The following is an 18,385-nucleotide window of genomic DNA, read 5'->3' as shown; positions in this document are numbered from 1 at the left end:
TAGCAGGGTTATACGAGTTTGGAGATCTCGACAACTGAATCAAGTCGAAAATCCCTACATCCTTCCAGTGTTGTTTCTTATCTCCCTCAACCCTATCTAACCATTTCAGGTAGGCCTTGTCGTTAGCAGAAGGGTTAGGAGGGGCCGAACGAAAGGCTCGTTTCGGGTCAGAAAGAAATGGCATACGGTAAGAGGGTTGAAATGCCAAAATGAGCTCCTCTCCCCTAACGCTAGGGTGAAATGATTCATGTTCTTCAGGGAGACTATTGGGCCTATCATGCTTCACTACTTTCAAAGGGCCCAAAATGGCGCGTAAAGTACCATTAACAGAGAAAGGAATGAGTACCTGGGATTTCCAGATAGCTCTCTTCTCTGCTTCGTTGGGAGGTTCTGGGATTGGCACGCGTTTGGACTCATCCAGCTTAAGCTCGGTGGCCAACGGAAGGGTTTGCTCAGGATTGGAAGCCATTGAAGGACGCAGCAAGTGTTTCAAAGAAGACGGAAGAAGATGAAGTGATGAAGTCTGGAAGAAGAAGTTGCAGGTTGGATGAAAGAGTAAAGCTTGAACAAGGAATACCAAGAGGGTATTTATAAACGGAAGGGGAAACGGAACCCAAGCCGCATTGAGCAGCAATTTATAAAAACTTTGGGTTCCAAGCGATTATTTTATTAATTAATTCATGTCACCTCTCAGCTTTTTGGCATAGGTGAAATCATGGCCCTAAAAAGGCTATAACTGTCAGCTAGTGGAGAAGTCACCAGACGTTATGGCTGCCGATTGGACTTGAAGATCGAATGGTCGAGAGCACAAAGCATTTGAATCGTTGGAATTGAACGGCTGCGATAAAAAAAAAAAAAATGCTTGGCGTCTTTGAGCTAAAGCAGTCGACAACCAACATTTTTGGGGGGCAACTGTTAAGCCAAAATTAGAAGCATTACAATTATCGACACCATGGTACAAAAAAATGGTTTCTCGACAGAAGGGGTTGGGCGAAGCCGGCAACTCAGCACACGATGTCCCCCAAAGACAAGTTAGTAAAAAGCCATAACTCGACACACTCAGAAGATGAAGAAATCTCGATCATCTCAATGGAAGAAGCAGTTACCGAACAATAAGCAACTGCAAGCACGTGCGTACACCCACGACGCCACGAATAGCAACGGTTGCCCACGACTCAGAACCATCCACGTGGCAATAGAGTCACGTGCGCGAAGACCATCGGCTAAACGTGGGGATGGCGCCAAAATTCAAAACCCACGAAGCCATCGTGCATCCAAAGAAAACCGCCAAGAACATGGGCAGAAAGAACAATATAAATAGAGGAAGCAGCAGCAGAAGAAGAGGTTCCCAACTGAAAAACTCTGAAAATTCACTAAAAGCTCTAAACGTCCGCATCAATGAGACTTCGAGAGCAGAACGTGATGATGGAGGAGTATGTTGCAGAACCAACGCTTTAATTTCCTTGCATTTCAGTTCGTTAATTTCCAGTTTTTATGTGTAGCTTGTTTTGTCGAAATTTGCTTTCATGTTATTTTGGTTTGCTTGACTATTTTGTAATCGACTCATATTCAATAAAATCCAGTTTCGTTTGAAGTTGTTTATTGTTGTCGAAAACACATCCGTCCACACACTACACTTTGGCAAAACGTTTTCTCAAAAGGACCCTGAAATCTAAACTTCCTTTAGTCGAACTAAGAGGATATTTGTTTACCAAAAATCCGTGTAAACAACTGGACAATGACCTTTTATTATTAAGATTTTAAGGCTTTGAAAAGCAACGAGGAATTGACATTGAACTATTGTCAATTACATTGAAAGTATATTTTAGAAATTGACATTTTGGTCGAACTTTGACATTGTCTTGGGGTCGAAATTATAGAAGCTTTGGAATTATGGTGCTTCAAATGTGATACATATATAGTTAATATAAAATGGTTGTGTTAGTATACTATCATGGTCGAAGGCTGTTGAGGTGTTAAATATGATGATGCAAAGCATTCGAAAACAAGGATATCACTTGAAGAAAATTCAGTACTCTTCGATGCCAGTAGGGAGAGAAATTGGTTGTGATTAAAAGCCAATAAATGTGATTATAGAAGGCTCAAAAGCCTCACCAAGTTTAAATTTAGTAAAAGTGGTCGAATTAACTAGAGTATATTCCGACCAAGCTTTTGTACTTCGATCAAGTATATTTCGACCAAGATTTGTAAAAATATTAGATCATTGCTTCGACCCCAGACAGGAAGACAATAGTCGAGTAAAGAAGGTCAATAATTATATGGCTCAAATTGTTTCAAAGTCCTTACCTTGTTTGAATTTGGTCGAAAAAATGTAAAGAAAAAGATGGCTAAGTTTTCAAAGAAAGCCATACAATGTTTAATCAATTTTGGTGACATGACTCAAAATGTTATTCCTCTCACTTTTTTCGAGAAACAACATTTTGGGGGGCCTCTGTTAACACCAAAATTTCCAAATGGTTAAATTAATCACTGAGATATGAAATATGTAAATGTTGTCAGTGTAGTTTATACTTTGCTGCCAAATTATTATTATTTACATATATTGGTCGAAATATGGTGGTGGCATGGGTTGAAATATTGTTTGACATATATTTACATTGCTAAGATTGAAGTTATATATGGTGTTGCTAGAGTAGTATTTCGACCCGGTAAAAAGATTATTTAGTCGACCCAAGTTTTAATAGTATATAAATCAAAGGAAAAGTATATTCTAGAATTTGGCTTGGTTAGTGTAAGAGGTCGAGAAACATGGACTGTGGGTCGAGATATATAGTAAGCCAAAGGGAAAAGCATGACTTTGATCTAATATGTATTGTCCATTCAATATATGAGAAGCACCACATAGATCCAAGTTTAATATGCAATGTGCATAAAGGCATTTCCATGCATCATGCAAGATTCATTTTATATTAAGAAATAGTAGAACTTGGCATCGTGTTGATGGCAGGATTATGGTCGAAGACATTTCCAAACTTGCCAAGTACTAAGCATTTTATTACTAATATTTCGACTATATTTTCAACATCAATTGAAACTATTTCTTCGACCCAAAATGAAAGAAAAGAAGCCGAGCAGCAAGAGATGAAGATTCACAGCTAGCAAAGAAGTGGTTACAAGAGAAGCAGTTATTGGAAGGTGGTGCAAGTTACTACAACAGTAGATATGCCAAGTGTATGGCTTTAATATAGGAAGTTCTTTTCTGTTTTAGTATTATCCGTAGGATTAAAATAGTAGTTTTATTCCAAGTTCTATAAATAGAACTTCTATTTGTAAAATAATCAGATTTCACACATTTAGGCTCCTAGACTCTGAAAGCCAACAAGTCAATCACAAAGACAAATGGCAATTAGGAGATCATGAGCATGATTGTGGTGTAATCTCATTTACTTTGCATTTCAATTCATACTATTTCATCTTTTCTTCTTTTTTCTCTTTTATTTTTCTTTACTTGTTTCAATTTCTTTACTTTATCCTGTTCTTCATGAAAAAAACTGGAATTGACACTCAAACGTTTTCACCAAAGAACCCAAGAGGACTCGAATCCAGTCCCAGATTGATCCTTGGATTTTCTATTTGTTTTACCAAAATTTGGTGTAAACAGCTGGCCACATGGAAAACTCCAGAACACCCTTTGATGGCTTCATCGAAGCTTCCCTCTTCACCAAGTTCAGCCTTCCATAGAGTCAAATTTGTGTCTGCACCTGGCAGTTCCAGCAAATGCTTCACCTTCTTCATATTACCTGCACCATATATACTTGCATATAAGCTTTGTGGTAAATTGTGTCGTTGTTAGTATGAGTATGACAAGTATAACATTACATGTGTGGTTTTTAAATCACACGACATGGAGATGGAATACAATCTGATTCTCCTAAAACCTTCAAGTTAGACTCTTCAAATTTTCTTAAGTGTAAAACTTGCAACTGGTAAGTCAAATTCACCATATCAGTCGAAGACAACGTCGAAAACACAGCAATTGTCGAATGAACAATATTGGACGAACATACCACTTAATATACTTTCGACATTACATACTCTGTCGAAATCATTAATCAACTCAGTCTTGACCAATTCTTTGACTTATTACACTTAGCATTTAATGAGCTTATTAATCATCAATAATAACCCAAAGCTCATTCTATGGTTGAAATGCTAAGCTTAAAATCTTAGGCTAACACACTGGTGTGGCATCGAGACATGATTGGCCGTATATCATTGAGTAGGTACTGAGGAGGCCTAGCAATGCGGACATTACTGGGAATCGAATGAGGATGGGGTGGTTGAATGAATTCTTTTCCAACATTGCTGACCACCAGGGTGAGGCGGGCTTATTGTGTTATGCGCGTGCCTACATCATGCGGTTAATTGGAGGGATATTGATGCCTGATGTCTCTGGTGCTAGAGATCCCTTGAGGTACTTGATTTTGTTGCAAGACTTACATGCGGCAGGGCGATACATGTGTGTTGTCCACCCCATTTTGTAACGCCCAACTTATTTGATTTCTTGGAAATTATCGTCCTCATCCTAAAAGGGTAACACGCATTACTACACTTTACTGCATAAATGGCCGGTGTCAAAATCGTAACACGATATGACTGGTGAATTTGAGTGAGTAGTTCTTCAAAGCGAACTGAACAGCTTCTTTGGAATCAAACTGCATACCAACATACAGCTCATTACCAATTTGCCAAGTGCCAGGCACATCAAGACCAGGGACATCATCTTCTTGATCTGGGTTTTCCCAATTAATGTAGGTGTAGAATTAGGAACCCGCCTAGTATGGCCCTACAGGTGCAGCTGAAATAAAAGAATTAAATAAAAAACCACGACATAAAAAATATGTGTCGAAAGGTATTTAGTTTGTACTAACCTGCTGCTTCTGGAGCAACATTAAGAGGTGGAGGCGAATCTGGGGATACTGGGCGATGTTGGATCTCATTATCCCCTGCATCATCAGCTGATGTACCCTCATCGGAAATCACTCCAGCCTCTCATCCATCTTCATCATCAGACTCCTCAAAGGCGTCGGGATCCACGTGGGGGACATGATCATTGCCCAAGCTAACGGTTAGATCGACGTTTGTATCACCAGTGTTGTCAAATGTCTCTCCTTGGTATGCCTGATCAACATTATCAAATGCACCTCCGCCTCCAGTGTATGTCTCCGAACCCATTGTCAATGTGTGATGAGAACTCGTTGACTTGGCTCTGGTGTCGATGAACCTCCAACTTTAGTGATGTCAAAATATAATTCTATTACATTCTTGTGAGAATCTTCATTATATCTGTCCATCATCATTATCATATCTTCATCATCGCATATACTAGCTCCAGTATATTTCAGCGGAGTGTCTCCTTCCCAAAGTCTTGCGCGGACCTTAGATATGACCTGGCTGCGACTTAGATTCAACTTCTTATGCACCCTCTTTTTCATCTCATCAAAGCTACAGTCACGTTTGATGTAGATGACCTTGTTCTCTCCTTCAAACATTACACCTTCTTTGCCCTTAAAAACTCTACCATTATAGTAGATCAATGCAAGAATTTGACTCATTGAGTTTGAACTTTTTATTACCTATAAAATTAAAAAGTGTAAGTAAAAAATAAATAACAGTCATCAATCACTAAAATGCAAAAATAAAGATTAATACCTATAAAATTCAAAATGTGTAAGTAAAAAATAAATAACAGTCACCAATCACTAAAATGCAAAAAAAAATATTAATACCTATAAAATTAAAAAAAAAATTGGTCCTTTAGCCACCAGTCTCCACGGGGGAAAGGGCCCCACGTAACTAATCTGGCTCGGGATACAATAGTGATGTCCCTGACCACAAAGATTTTTAAAAATATTTACGTAAAAAATAAATAACAATCACCAATCACTAAAATACAAAAATAAAGATTAATACCTATAAAATAAAAAATGTCTAAGTAAAAAAATAAATAACAATCATCAATCACTAATTGCAGAAATAATGATTAATAAGATTTAATTAAAAATGTCGCGACCGCTGCTGCAAAGAGGGGGACGACCAAAGGGCAGTAAAATCAAGTCCAAGAATGATCAGGGGTTTATATACCGTTGGCCAGTAGTGGCATGTGGTGGGGGTCACAATAAGGGCTCGAAGAACCTGGATGGTAGGGAAGGAGTTGGGTTTGGGTTATGCAGGAGCAGAGGAGGTGATGGTTCAAAGATTGGCTGCTCAAATTAATGTCAATCATCCAATTGAACGCTGAAGATGGGGGATTTCCCCTGGGTTTCCTAGAATATTTCTAGGGTCATGAGGGTCCAGAAAGAGGAGTTCAGTAAAGAAAGTTATACCGAGTTTAAAACCATAGGCGGGGTTATTACAAGAGTCAAAATGGAATGAGACTCCTTCAAGGGGGCTGGAGTCATAGGCTTCATATCTGAACCTACAGTAATTTGCAGTAGGTTTTGGGTCTATTAAATTAAATTACATAAGAGTGTTGTCATCATCATAATTTACAAAAGATGGTTATTGAAACCGATTTTGTTCTTGGTTGGTTTGATGAGTAAAGGAGCCACAAGGTCGTCTTATGCATCATTTTAATGTAATAGATTACTTTAGGCCATTGGTAAATTGTTACGGCGTAAATCATATACGGAGGAAAGGGAATGTAATGGTAGACTATTTAGTTAATGTTAGTTGTGGTAGGTTGGAACTTTTTAGGGTTTTTTTTGTGATCAACACTAGCACTTCAATGAGAAGGTTGTTCCCATTTCTTGTTGCTATTCAATAAACTTTTGCTTCAAAAAAAAAAAAAACTCATCAATCACTAAAATGCAAAAATAAAGATTGCGTACAATTAAACACAAACAAAGAAATTGAGATAAAAAGTAAAAGGTAGTAAAATAATTTACTTACACTAAGAGAAAGGAAATTGAGATAACTTTTGCTTACAATTCGAACCCTTCTGGACTTTGCGTGTCAACATTCAATCAAACTGTATAAAATGGATGTCAAGAGTGCTTTTCTGAACAGGCGCATTGAGGAGGAAGTCTATGTGAAGAAACCTCCAGGCTTTAAAGAATCGTCCTCTCCAGATCATGTATTCAAGCTAAGAAAAGTTCTATACGGTCTGAATCAAGCTCCAAGGGCTTGGTACGATAGACTAAGCAATTTTCTCATGGAAAATGGCTTCTCAAGAGGGAAGATGGACAACACCTTGTTCAGAAGAAAGTCAGAGAAAGATTTCATCTTGGTACAATTGTACATAGATGACATTATCTTCGGAGCAACCAACGACACACTATGCAAGGACTTCTCAAATTTGATGCAAAGTGAATTTGAAATGAGCATGATGGGAGAATTGATGTTCTTTCTGGGATTACAAATCCATCAAGACAGAGGAAGAACGTTCATCCATCAGATGAAGTACATCAAAGACATGCTCAAGAAGTATAACATGGAAAAATCAAAGCAGATGGCTACCTCTATGCATCCGGGATCATTCCTAGACAAGAAGGACGAGAAATCTTTTAGGTTCAAACAATTACATATGCATATTATGTTTTCAATGATAAAAAATTTAAAGGTTGAAATGGAAAAAGCTAAAAATCCTATGGTTTACTTTTCAGGTAATACCAAAGCCATAACTCTTCCCCACTGTTTGAGGTTCTCATCGTTTATCTCTGCCAGACAATCCCGTAAGAAGATTGGTTGACACGTCACATCGTCTACTCAAGTTCAACCAAGACAAAGCGAGAGCAAGTTCAACAAAAGTATCATTTGTCAAATGAGCGCCAATATTCAAAGCTTCAAATGAAGATATTATCTCTAACTTATCAAGTACACAAGTACAAAGAAAAGTCATGAGATTTCGAAGAAGAGTATTGTGCAGGAATTATGGTATAACATTGTCACATCAAGTTGCCATAATGGCTCATCATTTGGAGAAGTCAAGCTTTGCGTCAACTGCAGACTGACAAGTTACCACTTTAATCCAAAATGTCTCCATCAAGAGTGCCATGCATTTAATGCACTTGTCAGAGTCGACCGTCTCCTACAAATGGAAGAAGATATGTGGTGTTGCTTGCGCCAACGGTCATCTGAAGCTCTCCAAGTATAAATAGAAGACATGAAGAAACAAAAAATAGCTTTTGAAATGTCGAACTTATCTATCTTCTCTAAGCCAAAATCCTAAGTCTTCAATCGTCTTCCAGAGCACAAGAGAGAAAACTCTAAGTGAAAAATCCAATCTCTCTATATCTATAACTTCAAAGCTTAAACCAGATCTACAATCCCTCTTGTTAAGAAGAGAACCTTGTAGAACCAAAACAATCTTGAAAAGGTTGTAGGAGAAGTCATGTATAATACTTAGGAGAAGCTTGTATAATACTTAGGAGAAGTCCTGAAGAATACCAAGAGAAGTCCTGCAAAATACTAGGAGAAGTATGATAATACAAGAAAGAACACAAGAAAGGGGGGGGGGTTTGAATTGTGTTGATGTATACTTTGAAAACTCTGCAATTTAAAACACAAGTATAGGTTTAATAACCCCTTGTTGAAACTTGATCGTTTGTAGCAGCGGAAATGTGAAGATGATAGAGTAAACAAACGATAAGTTAAAGCATTAGAGAGACACAAGATTTATCCTGGTTCACCCCAAACCCAGGGCTACGTCCAGTCCTTGGCTATACCAAGATTTTCCACTATCCAAGTGTCGAGTACTATAAAGGACTCCTCCTAACAAGTATTATAAATGTCCTGAACAAGCAGTCTGACAACTTGAAGAGAGCTGACAATTTTAGAAATCCTAGATTCCACCGTAAGGCAAAGGAGGAAGAGAGGCCAAGTAGAGCTAAAGGCATTCAATGTCATGAATTTGAGGGATATTGCCATATCAAAGCTGAATGTCCAACATTTCTCAAAAAGTAAAAGAAATGTATGGTAGTTACATGGTCAGATGAAGATTCTGATGATGAAGGTGAAGATGAGACAGCAAATGTGGTAAAAGCTCTTACTGTGAAAGGTGATGTGGAGGAGGACTCTAATGATGAAGAAATATCTGATCAAGAACTGGCAGAGACTTACAAGCTTTAATACACCAAATGGACAGAATTGTGTGTTGTGTGTAAAAAACAAAAGAAGATGATTTTCACCATGAATCAGGAAAAGGCCAAAACTCAAGGGAGCTCTATTTATCAAGAGGAGGAGAATCTCATTCAGACCCTGATGCAAGAAAAGAAGAAGCTGCAAGATGAAAATGCTGAACTGCAGGGAGAAGTATCTCTTCTTGAAACCAAACTTGAAAGCATGAATAAGTCCCTTCGAATGCTAAACAACGGAAAAAATGCTCTTGATGTGATACTGGAAGCTAGCAAGAAAGGAAGGAGTATGAAAGGGATCAGGTTTGACTACAGTTCTACCAATCAGGAAGGTCAAGTGCCCAAGAACAACTTTGTTGTCTCAGAAGGTAAAACTGAATTCATAAAGCAAGTTGACTATCAGATGTCAAGCAGAAAGTCCCAACATATTGCCCAACATGGTCACACACCTGTCAGAAGTATCAAGAATGTTACTTGGAGATGTCAATTTAGTGGAAGGTATGGACACTTACGACCATATTGCTACAGACTTTATGGATATCCTCGTATATAATCTCAGGAGAGTAAAGGGAGTGCTCAACGTACCAAGGAATGGAGACCAAAGGAATTATCATCTGGTATGATTGCTAATACATCTCTCAGAGTTTCATCTAAAGAGGATTGGTATTTTGACAGTGGTTGTTCCAGACACATGACAGGTGCAAGGAACTATCTAGTTGATCAGAAAGCCTACTCAACTAGTTATGTGACATTTGGTGATGGAGCAAGAGGAAAAATCAAGGGAATAGGTAAACTGGCAAGGACAGGATCATCTTGTCTTGATGATGTCTTGTTAGTGGAAGGCCTGACTGCAAATCTGATCAGCATCAGTCAGTTGTGTGATCAAGGGTTAGAGGTAATATTCAGCAAGGAAGAATGTTTGGTTGTCAATGAAAATCAGGAGGCTCTCAGGAGAGGAGCTAGATCCAAAGACAATTGTTACATGTGGATATCACAGGACGAATGCCAAATGTCCAGATGTCTGATATCAAAGGAAGATGAAGTCAAGCTCTGGCATCAAAAACTTGGTCATCTTAATCTGAAAAGCATGAAAATAATCATTTCAGAAGAAGAAATCAGAGGCATGCCAAAGCTAAGAATTGATGAAGGCAGAATCTGTGGAGAATGTCAGATAGGAAAACAAACAAAGATGTCACACAAAAAGCTGCAACATCTTACCACAACAAAAGTTCTTGAATTGATCCATATGGATCTCATGGGTCCAATGCAAGTATAAAGTCTTGGTGAAAAGAGGTATGCATTTGTCTGTGTTGATGATTTTTCCATATTCACTTGGATCAATTTTATTAGAGAAAAGTCAGACACCTTTGATGTGTTCAAGGATCTGTGCCTGAGGATACAGAGACAAAAGGAGTGTGACATAATCAGGATCAGAAGTGACCATGGGAAGGAGTTTGAGAATGGAAAGTTCATTGAATTTTGCTCATCTGAACGTATTTCACATGAATTATCTACTTCTATAACACCTCAGGAGAATGGTATTGTTGAAAGAAAGAATAGAACTATTTAAGAATCTGCTAGAGTAATGTTGCATGCTAAGAAATTGCCATATTACTTCTGGGCTGAAGCAATGAATACTGCTTGCTACATTCACAATAGAGTCACTATCATATCTTGCACAGTCTCAACTCATTTATGTTATTTCTATTTGTAACCTCTGTAAAAGATCTCTGCGCTTGTTATTTAGTAACTTCAACACTTGTTATTTAGTAAATTCACATAAAATTGTTAGAAAATAGATGCTACAAAGGTCATATTCTGTTGTAATGTTTTCAGCAAATAGATTATTACAGCTAAGTCTTTTATGACAACGCAAAATGACTGGTCTGACTTAACTTGAAGATTTCCTTCAGTTTGCATATAATAAATAACTAGTTTTAATGTCTAAGAGGGAGGAACTGTGTTTTCTTCTATAAAGACCTGGGTTATCTATCAGGCGCGATGGCGCTGGGATCGCGGTGTAGTTTCATGCAAAAATATGGTTTTGATTTTGATCAAGCAAGGTAAGACTTCATCCATACTCATTCTTTCATCAATGGAGTCTGCGGAGCAATTCAAAGCCAACAACATGATGTTTGATGAAGCTTCTTTCTTGGCAGAAATAAGTTGTTCCTCTCCCTCCAGTAGATTCGGGTCTATAACTTGAATAATCTCATCTGGCAGTGACTCTTGGATCCATGACCTTAAACTTGTTCCCTCTATAAACATTTCATCAATTGGTTTCTTTCTTGTAAATACTTCCAAAAGCATGATACCGAAGCTGTAAACATCTCCTTTAATGGACACAACACCTTCAAATCCATATTCTGCAACACAAAGCAAAACCTTTAATGGTTATTCCTACACTTTAGTTTTCTGCAAAACATTTGAAGAGCAAAATCTGGTGTATTTGTTACAATGTGCAAATATCACCATCTTCTCTCTTACCCCACTTTCTCTAGTACATCATTTAGACTCTCAATTCCTTCTTCTATGGGATTATGCTAATCCAAATAACAAACTTAATAATAAAAAATCAACGATAATAAGATGTGAATATCCCTTAATTCAAAGTTATTAGTAGCAACTGTGCAAAGGTGTTGCATTTACAGAAATTGTGCCATAAGGGTATTGTAGTGAGAGAAATGTTAGCAACACACTTCTAAAATGGACACACTCCAACACAATCTTCACTATTGGTTACTTTTTTGAAAAATGAACACACTATTTAAGAAGATGGAGAATTTTGTTGACTTTTTAAACAATAAACCAATCAAGAGGAGCGTGTTGAAGAATGTCCATACAAAAGTGTGTTGCTAGCATAAAAGTGGAGTCAAATGTAACAAATATAAAATGAAAATTATACTTCTATTGCTCACTGCACACATATTTTATTGATGAAATAGAGGAAAAAAACTTCTTTAAGGTAATTCTTCCAAGATTTATTATAAGGTGTTTGATATTTTATTTGAGAAACAAAGGACAAATTTTTTTTACTCACTTACCTGGTGCAATATAACCAGGAGTTGCTAGTGTTTTTGTATGCACTTGAAGTTGGCTTTCTTCCATGAGTTTAGATAAGCCAAAATCACACACATGAGCTACCATATCTTCATCCAACAAAACATTGCTTGGCTTCAGGTCACAGTGCACAACAGAGTTGGGGTTACCGTGATGGAGATACTCCAAGGCAGATGCAATATCTATCATTATGTTTAGTCTTTCCATGAAACTTAGGAAATAGTTATGAGAATACAACCACTTCTCCAAGTTCCCATTTGGAACATGTTCCATTACTAGGGCCTTGAAATCAAAGGAATTGGAGCAACTAGTGATGACTTTAACTAGATTACGGTGACGAAGATTGCGCAATGCTTCACATTCATTTTCAAAACTCCTTGATGCTTCTTGTTCATTATCCAAATGGAATACTTTAATTGCAACCATTAGTCCATTTGAAAGCTTACCTTTGTACACAGAACCAAAGCTTCCACTTCCAAGAAGATTGCTCTCATCAAATTTATGTGTTGCCTCCACAAGTTCATGGTAGGAAATTCTACTTGTAATTAGCAATGTCGGGAAGTCCATGTTAATTGAACCTTTAATGCAGTTTTTCCTGTACATTAGAAGAATTGCAGAACCAAGAAACATGCCAGACACAATAAAAGGTATCATCAATTTTAGTAAAAGCCTTTTTCCTGTCCTGTTATGTTTTGCACCATTACTAGGACATGGTTGGACTTCTAGCTCAAGTCTCCCACAAAGTGCTTCATTCATGAAGAAGGATTGAGCTGTGAAATTTGCAAAACTGCCACCAGAGGGAATTTCTCCTTCTAGTTTATTATAAGACAAGTTAATAGATTTGAGATAAAGAAGTTTTTCAATTGACTTGGGGATGATGCCTGATAAAAGGTTGTGAGAAAGGTCCAAAAATTCCAAGCTTAACATTTTTCCAACTGAATCAGGAATCGGCCCTTGTAACATGTTATTAGCTAATGACAGGTTCAGTATCTGTTGCAAGCCACCAATAGAAATTGGAAGTTTCCCTGAAAAGTGATTGTTTGATATGTCCAATTTTATCAGAGCATACATTGCACCTATCTCAGCTGGCAATGAACCTACAAAACCATTAGAGGATAAGTTTACCTCCAATATATCTGTAAGGCTCCAAAGGGAAGAGGGTATTGTAGATTTCAAGTTATTGGAATCCAAGTAAAGGTTTCTTAGAGAACTAAGGAACCTCATGCATTCTGGCACTGGCCCAGAAATCTGATTTTTGCTAAGGCGCAACTCATTCAATTTGACCAAATGGCAAATCTGATCTGGAATTGAACCATTTAATTTGTTGTCAGAAAGATCCAAACGTTGGAGAAGCTGCAAAGTGCCAATTGTACTAGGGACCGGTCCAGTAAGTTTGTTTTCTTTAAGATTTATGTCAAACAAGCTCTTTAAATTGCCAATCTGTGAAGGGATTTTACCCTTGAGATTACAGCTCCAGACATCAAAAGTTTCAAGAGACTTTGACAGGTTTCCAATAGAATTTGGAAGTGTTCCATTTAGGGGATTTATGGATAGCAGAATCTTTTTCAATTGTCTACACTTTGTCAATGAAGTGAGAAAACCCATCTCAGAAGAGGCTGGATCACTAGTCAACTTGTTTCCTACCAGATAAAATAGTTGGAGATTTCTTAAATTCCCAACTGATTCAGGTATGATTCCTGTCAATGTGTTGTTGGCCATTACTAGTTCAAGAAGCTCTGTAGCATTGAAAAGGCCACTTGGAATATCACCATTAAGATTGTTTCCTGCAAGGTACAGGTATTGGAGGTTGGATAGACTATGGTATGCATGAATTGGAATAGTCCCTGAGAGTCGGTTATTTGATAGTGACAAACTAATCAGCCCTGAGATGTTGAAGATGCATGCTGGAATAGACCCTCTCAATCTGTTGCCTTGCAAATGCAGTTTCTCAAGGTTTTTTAAGTAGTCACCAATCTCATAAGGTATGGTACCTGCAATATTTTTAAAATGATCGAAATTTGTCAGTGGACTTTGTACTTTCACTGTGTCATATTCATAAATTTAATGGCTTAAACATGTTTTTCATCCACGTAAAATTCAGACATTTTGGTTTAGTTCCTATGAAAGTTTTATTCCTTAGAAAATATAGTCATGAGAGAGTAAAACCATATGACTAAAGTATTTAGTAGGAACTAAAAAAGAGTAAAATATAAGAGATTAATTTCTATGTACCGACAATGTAAGTAAGTTTTACAATCATTCAATAACATTCCTCGATTTTACTGCATCATAATTAATTTTAAAATTAAAAAATATTTAAAATTAAAAATGGAGGATGTGATTAAATGACGGTCAATGCATAACAATAATGCTAAGTTTTTAGTGGTGAAAAACATATTAAAGTCTAAATTTAATTATTAAGATAGATGATAGGATTACCTGTGAAAATGTTTGCTCCCAAAAATAAGCGTTTGAGGGAGGTGCAGTTGTTAATAGACCTTGGAATGATTCCCCCAACTTTGTTATTTAAGATAGAAATGTGTTGGAGTGAGTGAGCATGTTGACACATTTCTTCTGGAAGTTGGCCATTGAAGAAGTTGTTCCGAAGATTTATTAGTCTCAACGAGGACATGTTGAAAAGAGACGGTGGAAGTGAACCTGTTACAAATGTCCATTGATACATAGTACTATATGTTATAGTTATATTGTTTACACTGATTTTTGGTAAACAAATATCCTCTTAGTTCGACTAAAGGAAGTTTAAATTTCAGGGTCCTTTTGAGAAAACGCTTTGCCAAAGTGTTGTGTGTGAACGGACGTATTTTCGACAACAATAAACAACTTTGAACGAAACTGGATTTTATTGAATATGAGTCGATTACACAATAGTCGAGCAAACCAAAATAACATGAAAGCAAATTTCGACAAAACGAGCTACACATAAAAACTGGGAATTAACGAACTGAAATGCAAGGAAATTAAAGCGTTGGTTCTGCAACATACTCCTCCATCATCACGTTCTGCTCTCGAAGTCTCATTGATGCGGACATTAAAGCTTTCTGGTGAATTTTTTCAGAGTTTGAGTTGGGAACCACTTTTCTGAATCAGATTTTCCTATTTATAGAGCTCTATGTCTCGCGTGTCTCTGGCGGTTTTCTTCCTTGTTGGTCGGGTTAGTGGGTCTGATTCCCCACGATCTGATGCTTGTTCCGGAAGTTTCATGCGTAGTGGTGAGGGTCGTGTTTCTCAACTGCCTCAACCGTTTCTTGGCCACGTTTTCGACCATCGTGGGGAGAATTTGACTTGGTCAATGTGGCACGTGTCACATGTGCCTGTGTTTAGTAGTAATTGTTGTTGTCGAATTTGGCTGCCCCATTAACTTAGTGCATTTTCCTTTTCCTTCCTTCTAGTCAGAATTCGACTACTCTGAGTATTTTGGGCTGAATGCGTTTTTCTTTCTTGGGCCAAAATATTGGGCCAACAGATGCCCCCCAAAAATGTTGATTCTCGACTACCAGTCCTTGGAGAGATCAAGCATTTTTTGCTCGTGCATTTCGACGGACCTTGACGGCTGTTCGCGACTTTTCCTTTTCTGATTTCAAGTCCCATCAGATATCCAATCGTTTGACTTTCGCTCCAATCAGAGGCTTTAGCGTCTGACCTCGTCTGCCGTGTGCCGTCTCTACTTTTAGAGTAATCATGGCCTTTTCCTAGCCTTTTCATTAGGGTTTGCGGTTATATAATAAAATAACCGTTGGATTTCAAAAATTTTATGCATCACCCTGTAATGCAGCCTCACGTCCGACTATTCACTTGCCTATAAATACGCCATTGTTGGCCTTCTTCAAGCTTTACCGTTCTTTCAGTCACTCGCGCTTTCAAATCCTCAAGCTTTCGAACACTTAAACTTTTGCCTGATTTTGCTTGTGACCGCCTTCCATCGTTTGGTTTCTGTTCTCCCGGTGTATTCTCTGAACATTTCCATGGCTTCTGGTTCTGGCTCTGACAATGTCATCCCTTTGGCTGCCGCTTGTGAGGCGAATGAAGCCAAGCGCACTCCCATTCCAGATCCGCCGTATGACGTGGAGAAACGGGCTATCTGGAAATCCCAGGTATTTATTCCTATTTCTGTGAATGGCAATTTATGTGCCATTTTGGGCCCTTTGAAGAAGGCGAAGAAGGGCAGGCCTAACAGTCTCCCTGAGGACTACGAGCATTTTCACCCCAGCATTCGCGGGGATGAGCTCATTCTTGCATTCCAACCTTCTTACCGCTTCCCTTTTCTGAAAGATCCCAAAAGGACTTTCAGGTCTGCGCCTCCTAACCCGTCTGCTGGTGAAGGAGCCTATCTGAGATGGCTCAACAGGGTGGAGGCCAGTAAGTCTGGGCATTGGAAAGTGACTGGCATTTTCGACCTCATTCAGTTGTCGAGGTCGCCGATTACTTACAACCCTGCCATGCTTCTGAGTTCTCTTTTCTTTTGGGAGCGGTCCACCAATAGCTTTCATCTCCCCTTTGGAATGCTTTCTCCTACTCTTCTCGATGTTGCTGCCATCACTGGCCTTTGGGTGGTGGGTGACGATTATCATTCTACTGCTGCTCCCACTGATCCTATCGCCATTCCGACAGACAACATTGCTTTCAGTAAGTTTATTAAAGATCATTATGTCGAGAATGGTGAAGTCTCCGATGCTGAGCATGTCGCGTTTCTACTGTATTGGCTTTCTGCCTATGTGTTATGCACCAAATCTTTGAGAATTCCGGCTAAACTTCTTCCTTTAGCCAATCTGCTGCACGAGGGTCGAATTATCGCCATGGCTAGGCTCGTGCTCGGTAATCTCTACCAAATGATTAATGAAGCAATCGCCGATATTCGAGATCCTAAAGTGGCGTCTTTGAATGCAGCTGGTCCTTTCTGGCTTCTTCAGCTTTGGATGAATGCGGTTTTCGAACCATCTCTTCCAGCCAAGAACTCTCCTCCTGTGGTGTCTAACACAAGGATCGACGCTTTCAGGCTTGAAGCTCTCACCCCTCCTTATGATGCCTCCACGTTCGAGTTTGACTTTAAGAAGTATTTCACCATGTTTTTCGAGCTGAAACGTTTCCGCTCGAGCTTTGCACCGTATCACAAACCCTCTTACGGCCCTCGGTGGCTAAGGAATTCATATCCTAATCTTCCCGGTTCGGAAAACCTTTCTCAACACCAAGTCGAGCTTTGGCAGACTATATTGTCTCTCAGGGTGTTAACCATCAACTTCGCCAGTAATGATTTCACTCTTTGCGGTTACAATCCTCAGCTTGTGTCTCGACAGTTTGGGCTGAGTCAAGATTTGCCCAATACCTTGTTCGACAAATCCCTCATCCTCTATCCTGGTACCATCACCAAACGTAGTGTTTTCGACACTACCATTGGTTACTATAACGATGAGGAGCTACTTGGTCTTAGTCCTTTCAGTTTTGCTCCATCCTTTTACGTCACCCAGGCGTTTAAGGCGTGGTGGTATGCTTATTGGCGTGATATTTCGACGCCAATTGAGGATTGCTTCCAGCGCATAACAAACGTTTTTCTTTTGCAGAGACAGGCCCCAAAGAAAACCAAAGGTATGCATACATCTGAGATCAACGCTTTTCAACAATTCTTCGGTGTAGTGTACTTTCCGGGTCCTCGACTTCAGGAAACGGTTGCCAAAGCAGCTCAAGTTCTCAGGCAAATGTGGGAGGCTAAAGCCAAGAAAACCCGATTGAACCTTCCTTCTGACGAGGACGGTCTTTCTTTTATTATTCGAAAAACTGGCTTTAGGTTCCCACCATTGCCTACTTGTAAGTATGCTTTGGCTTTTCCGGTAGTGCTTCCTAAGTGGGTTGATCATGTAAGTATCAAAAACTTTTACCACGGTGCACTGCCCCCTCGGAAGCGGGTGACCTGGACCAAACGTTACCTGTGGAATTATCCTCTCCATGTGCCGGTTGAAATCTTCAACCACATATCGATAAAATCGCTTATTGGTCAAGGTAATCATTTCGACCTGGCACCTTTGCGATATTTATGGCTTAATCTTCCTTTGTTTTCCTTTTGTAGCTGAACCAATTCCTCGACCGACCCCTCAGGCTTCTCCTCGGGTGGCTTCTGCGATTGTTGGAGTGGAGGATGATGATGATGACGACGTTGCCTTGGCTGATAAGCTCAAGATTCCTAAGGTAATATTGAACCTTGTGAAACTTTGACCTTT

The 18,385-nt window shown here is 38.8% G+C and overlaps 1 protein-coding gene across 1 annotated transcript; it reads right to left on the bottom strand.

The window, feature by feature from the left end:
• Positions 1-11,087: 11,087 nt before the first annotated feature.
• Positions 11,088-14,838, bottom strand: LOC130725406 (probable LRR receptor-like serine/threonine-protein kinase At3g47570). The gene is made up of 3 exons (XM_057576639.1): positions 14,595-14,838; positions 12,140-14,146; positions 11,088-11,461 (listed from the first exon to the last, which is right to left on the bottom strand). The coding sequence occupies exons 1-3, from the start codon at positions 14,836-14,838 to the stop codon at positions 11,088-11,090; spliced, it is 2,625 nt and encodes an 874-aa protein (XP_057432622.1).
• Between the last annotated feature and the right edge of the window lie 3,547 nt (positions 14,839-18,385).

This window comes from Lotus japonicus, chromosome 6 (genome assembly GCF_012489685.1).
Source record: "Lotus japonicus ecotype B-129 chromosome 6, LjGifu_v1.2".
Lineage (NCBI taxonomy): Eukaryota > Viridiplantae > Streptophyta > Magnoliopsida > Fabales > Fabaceae > Lotus > Lotus japonicus.
The sequence above is the reverse complement of the archived record's forward strand: the minus strand, read 5'-3'. Positions and strand labels throughout refer to the sequence as shown.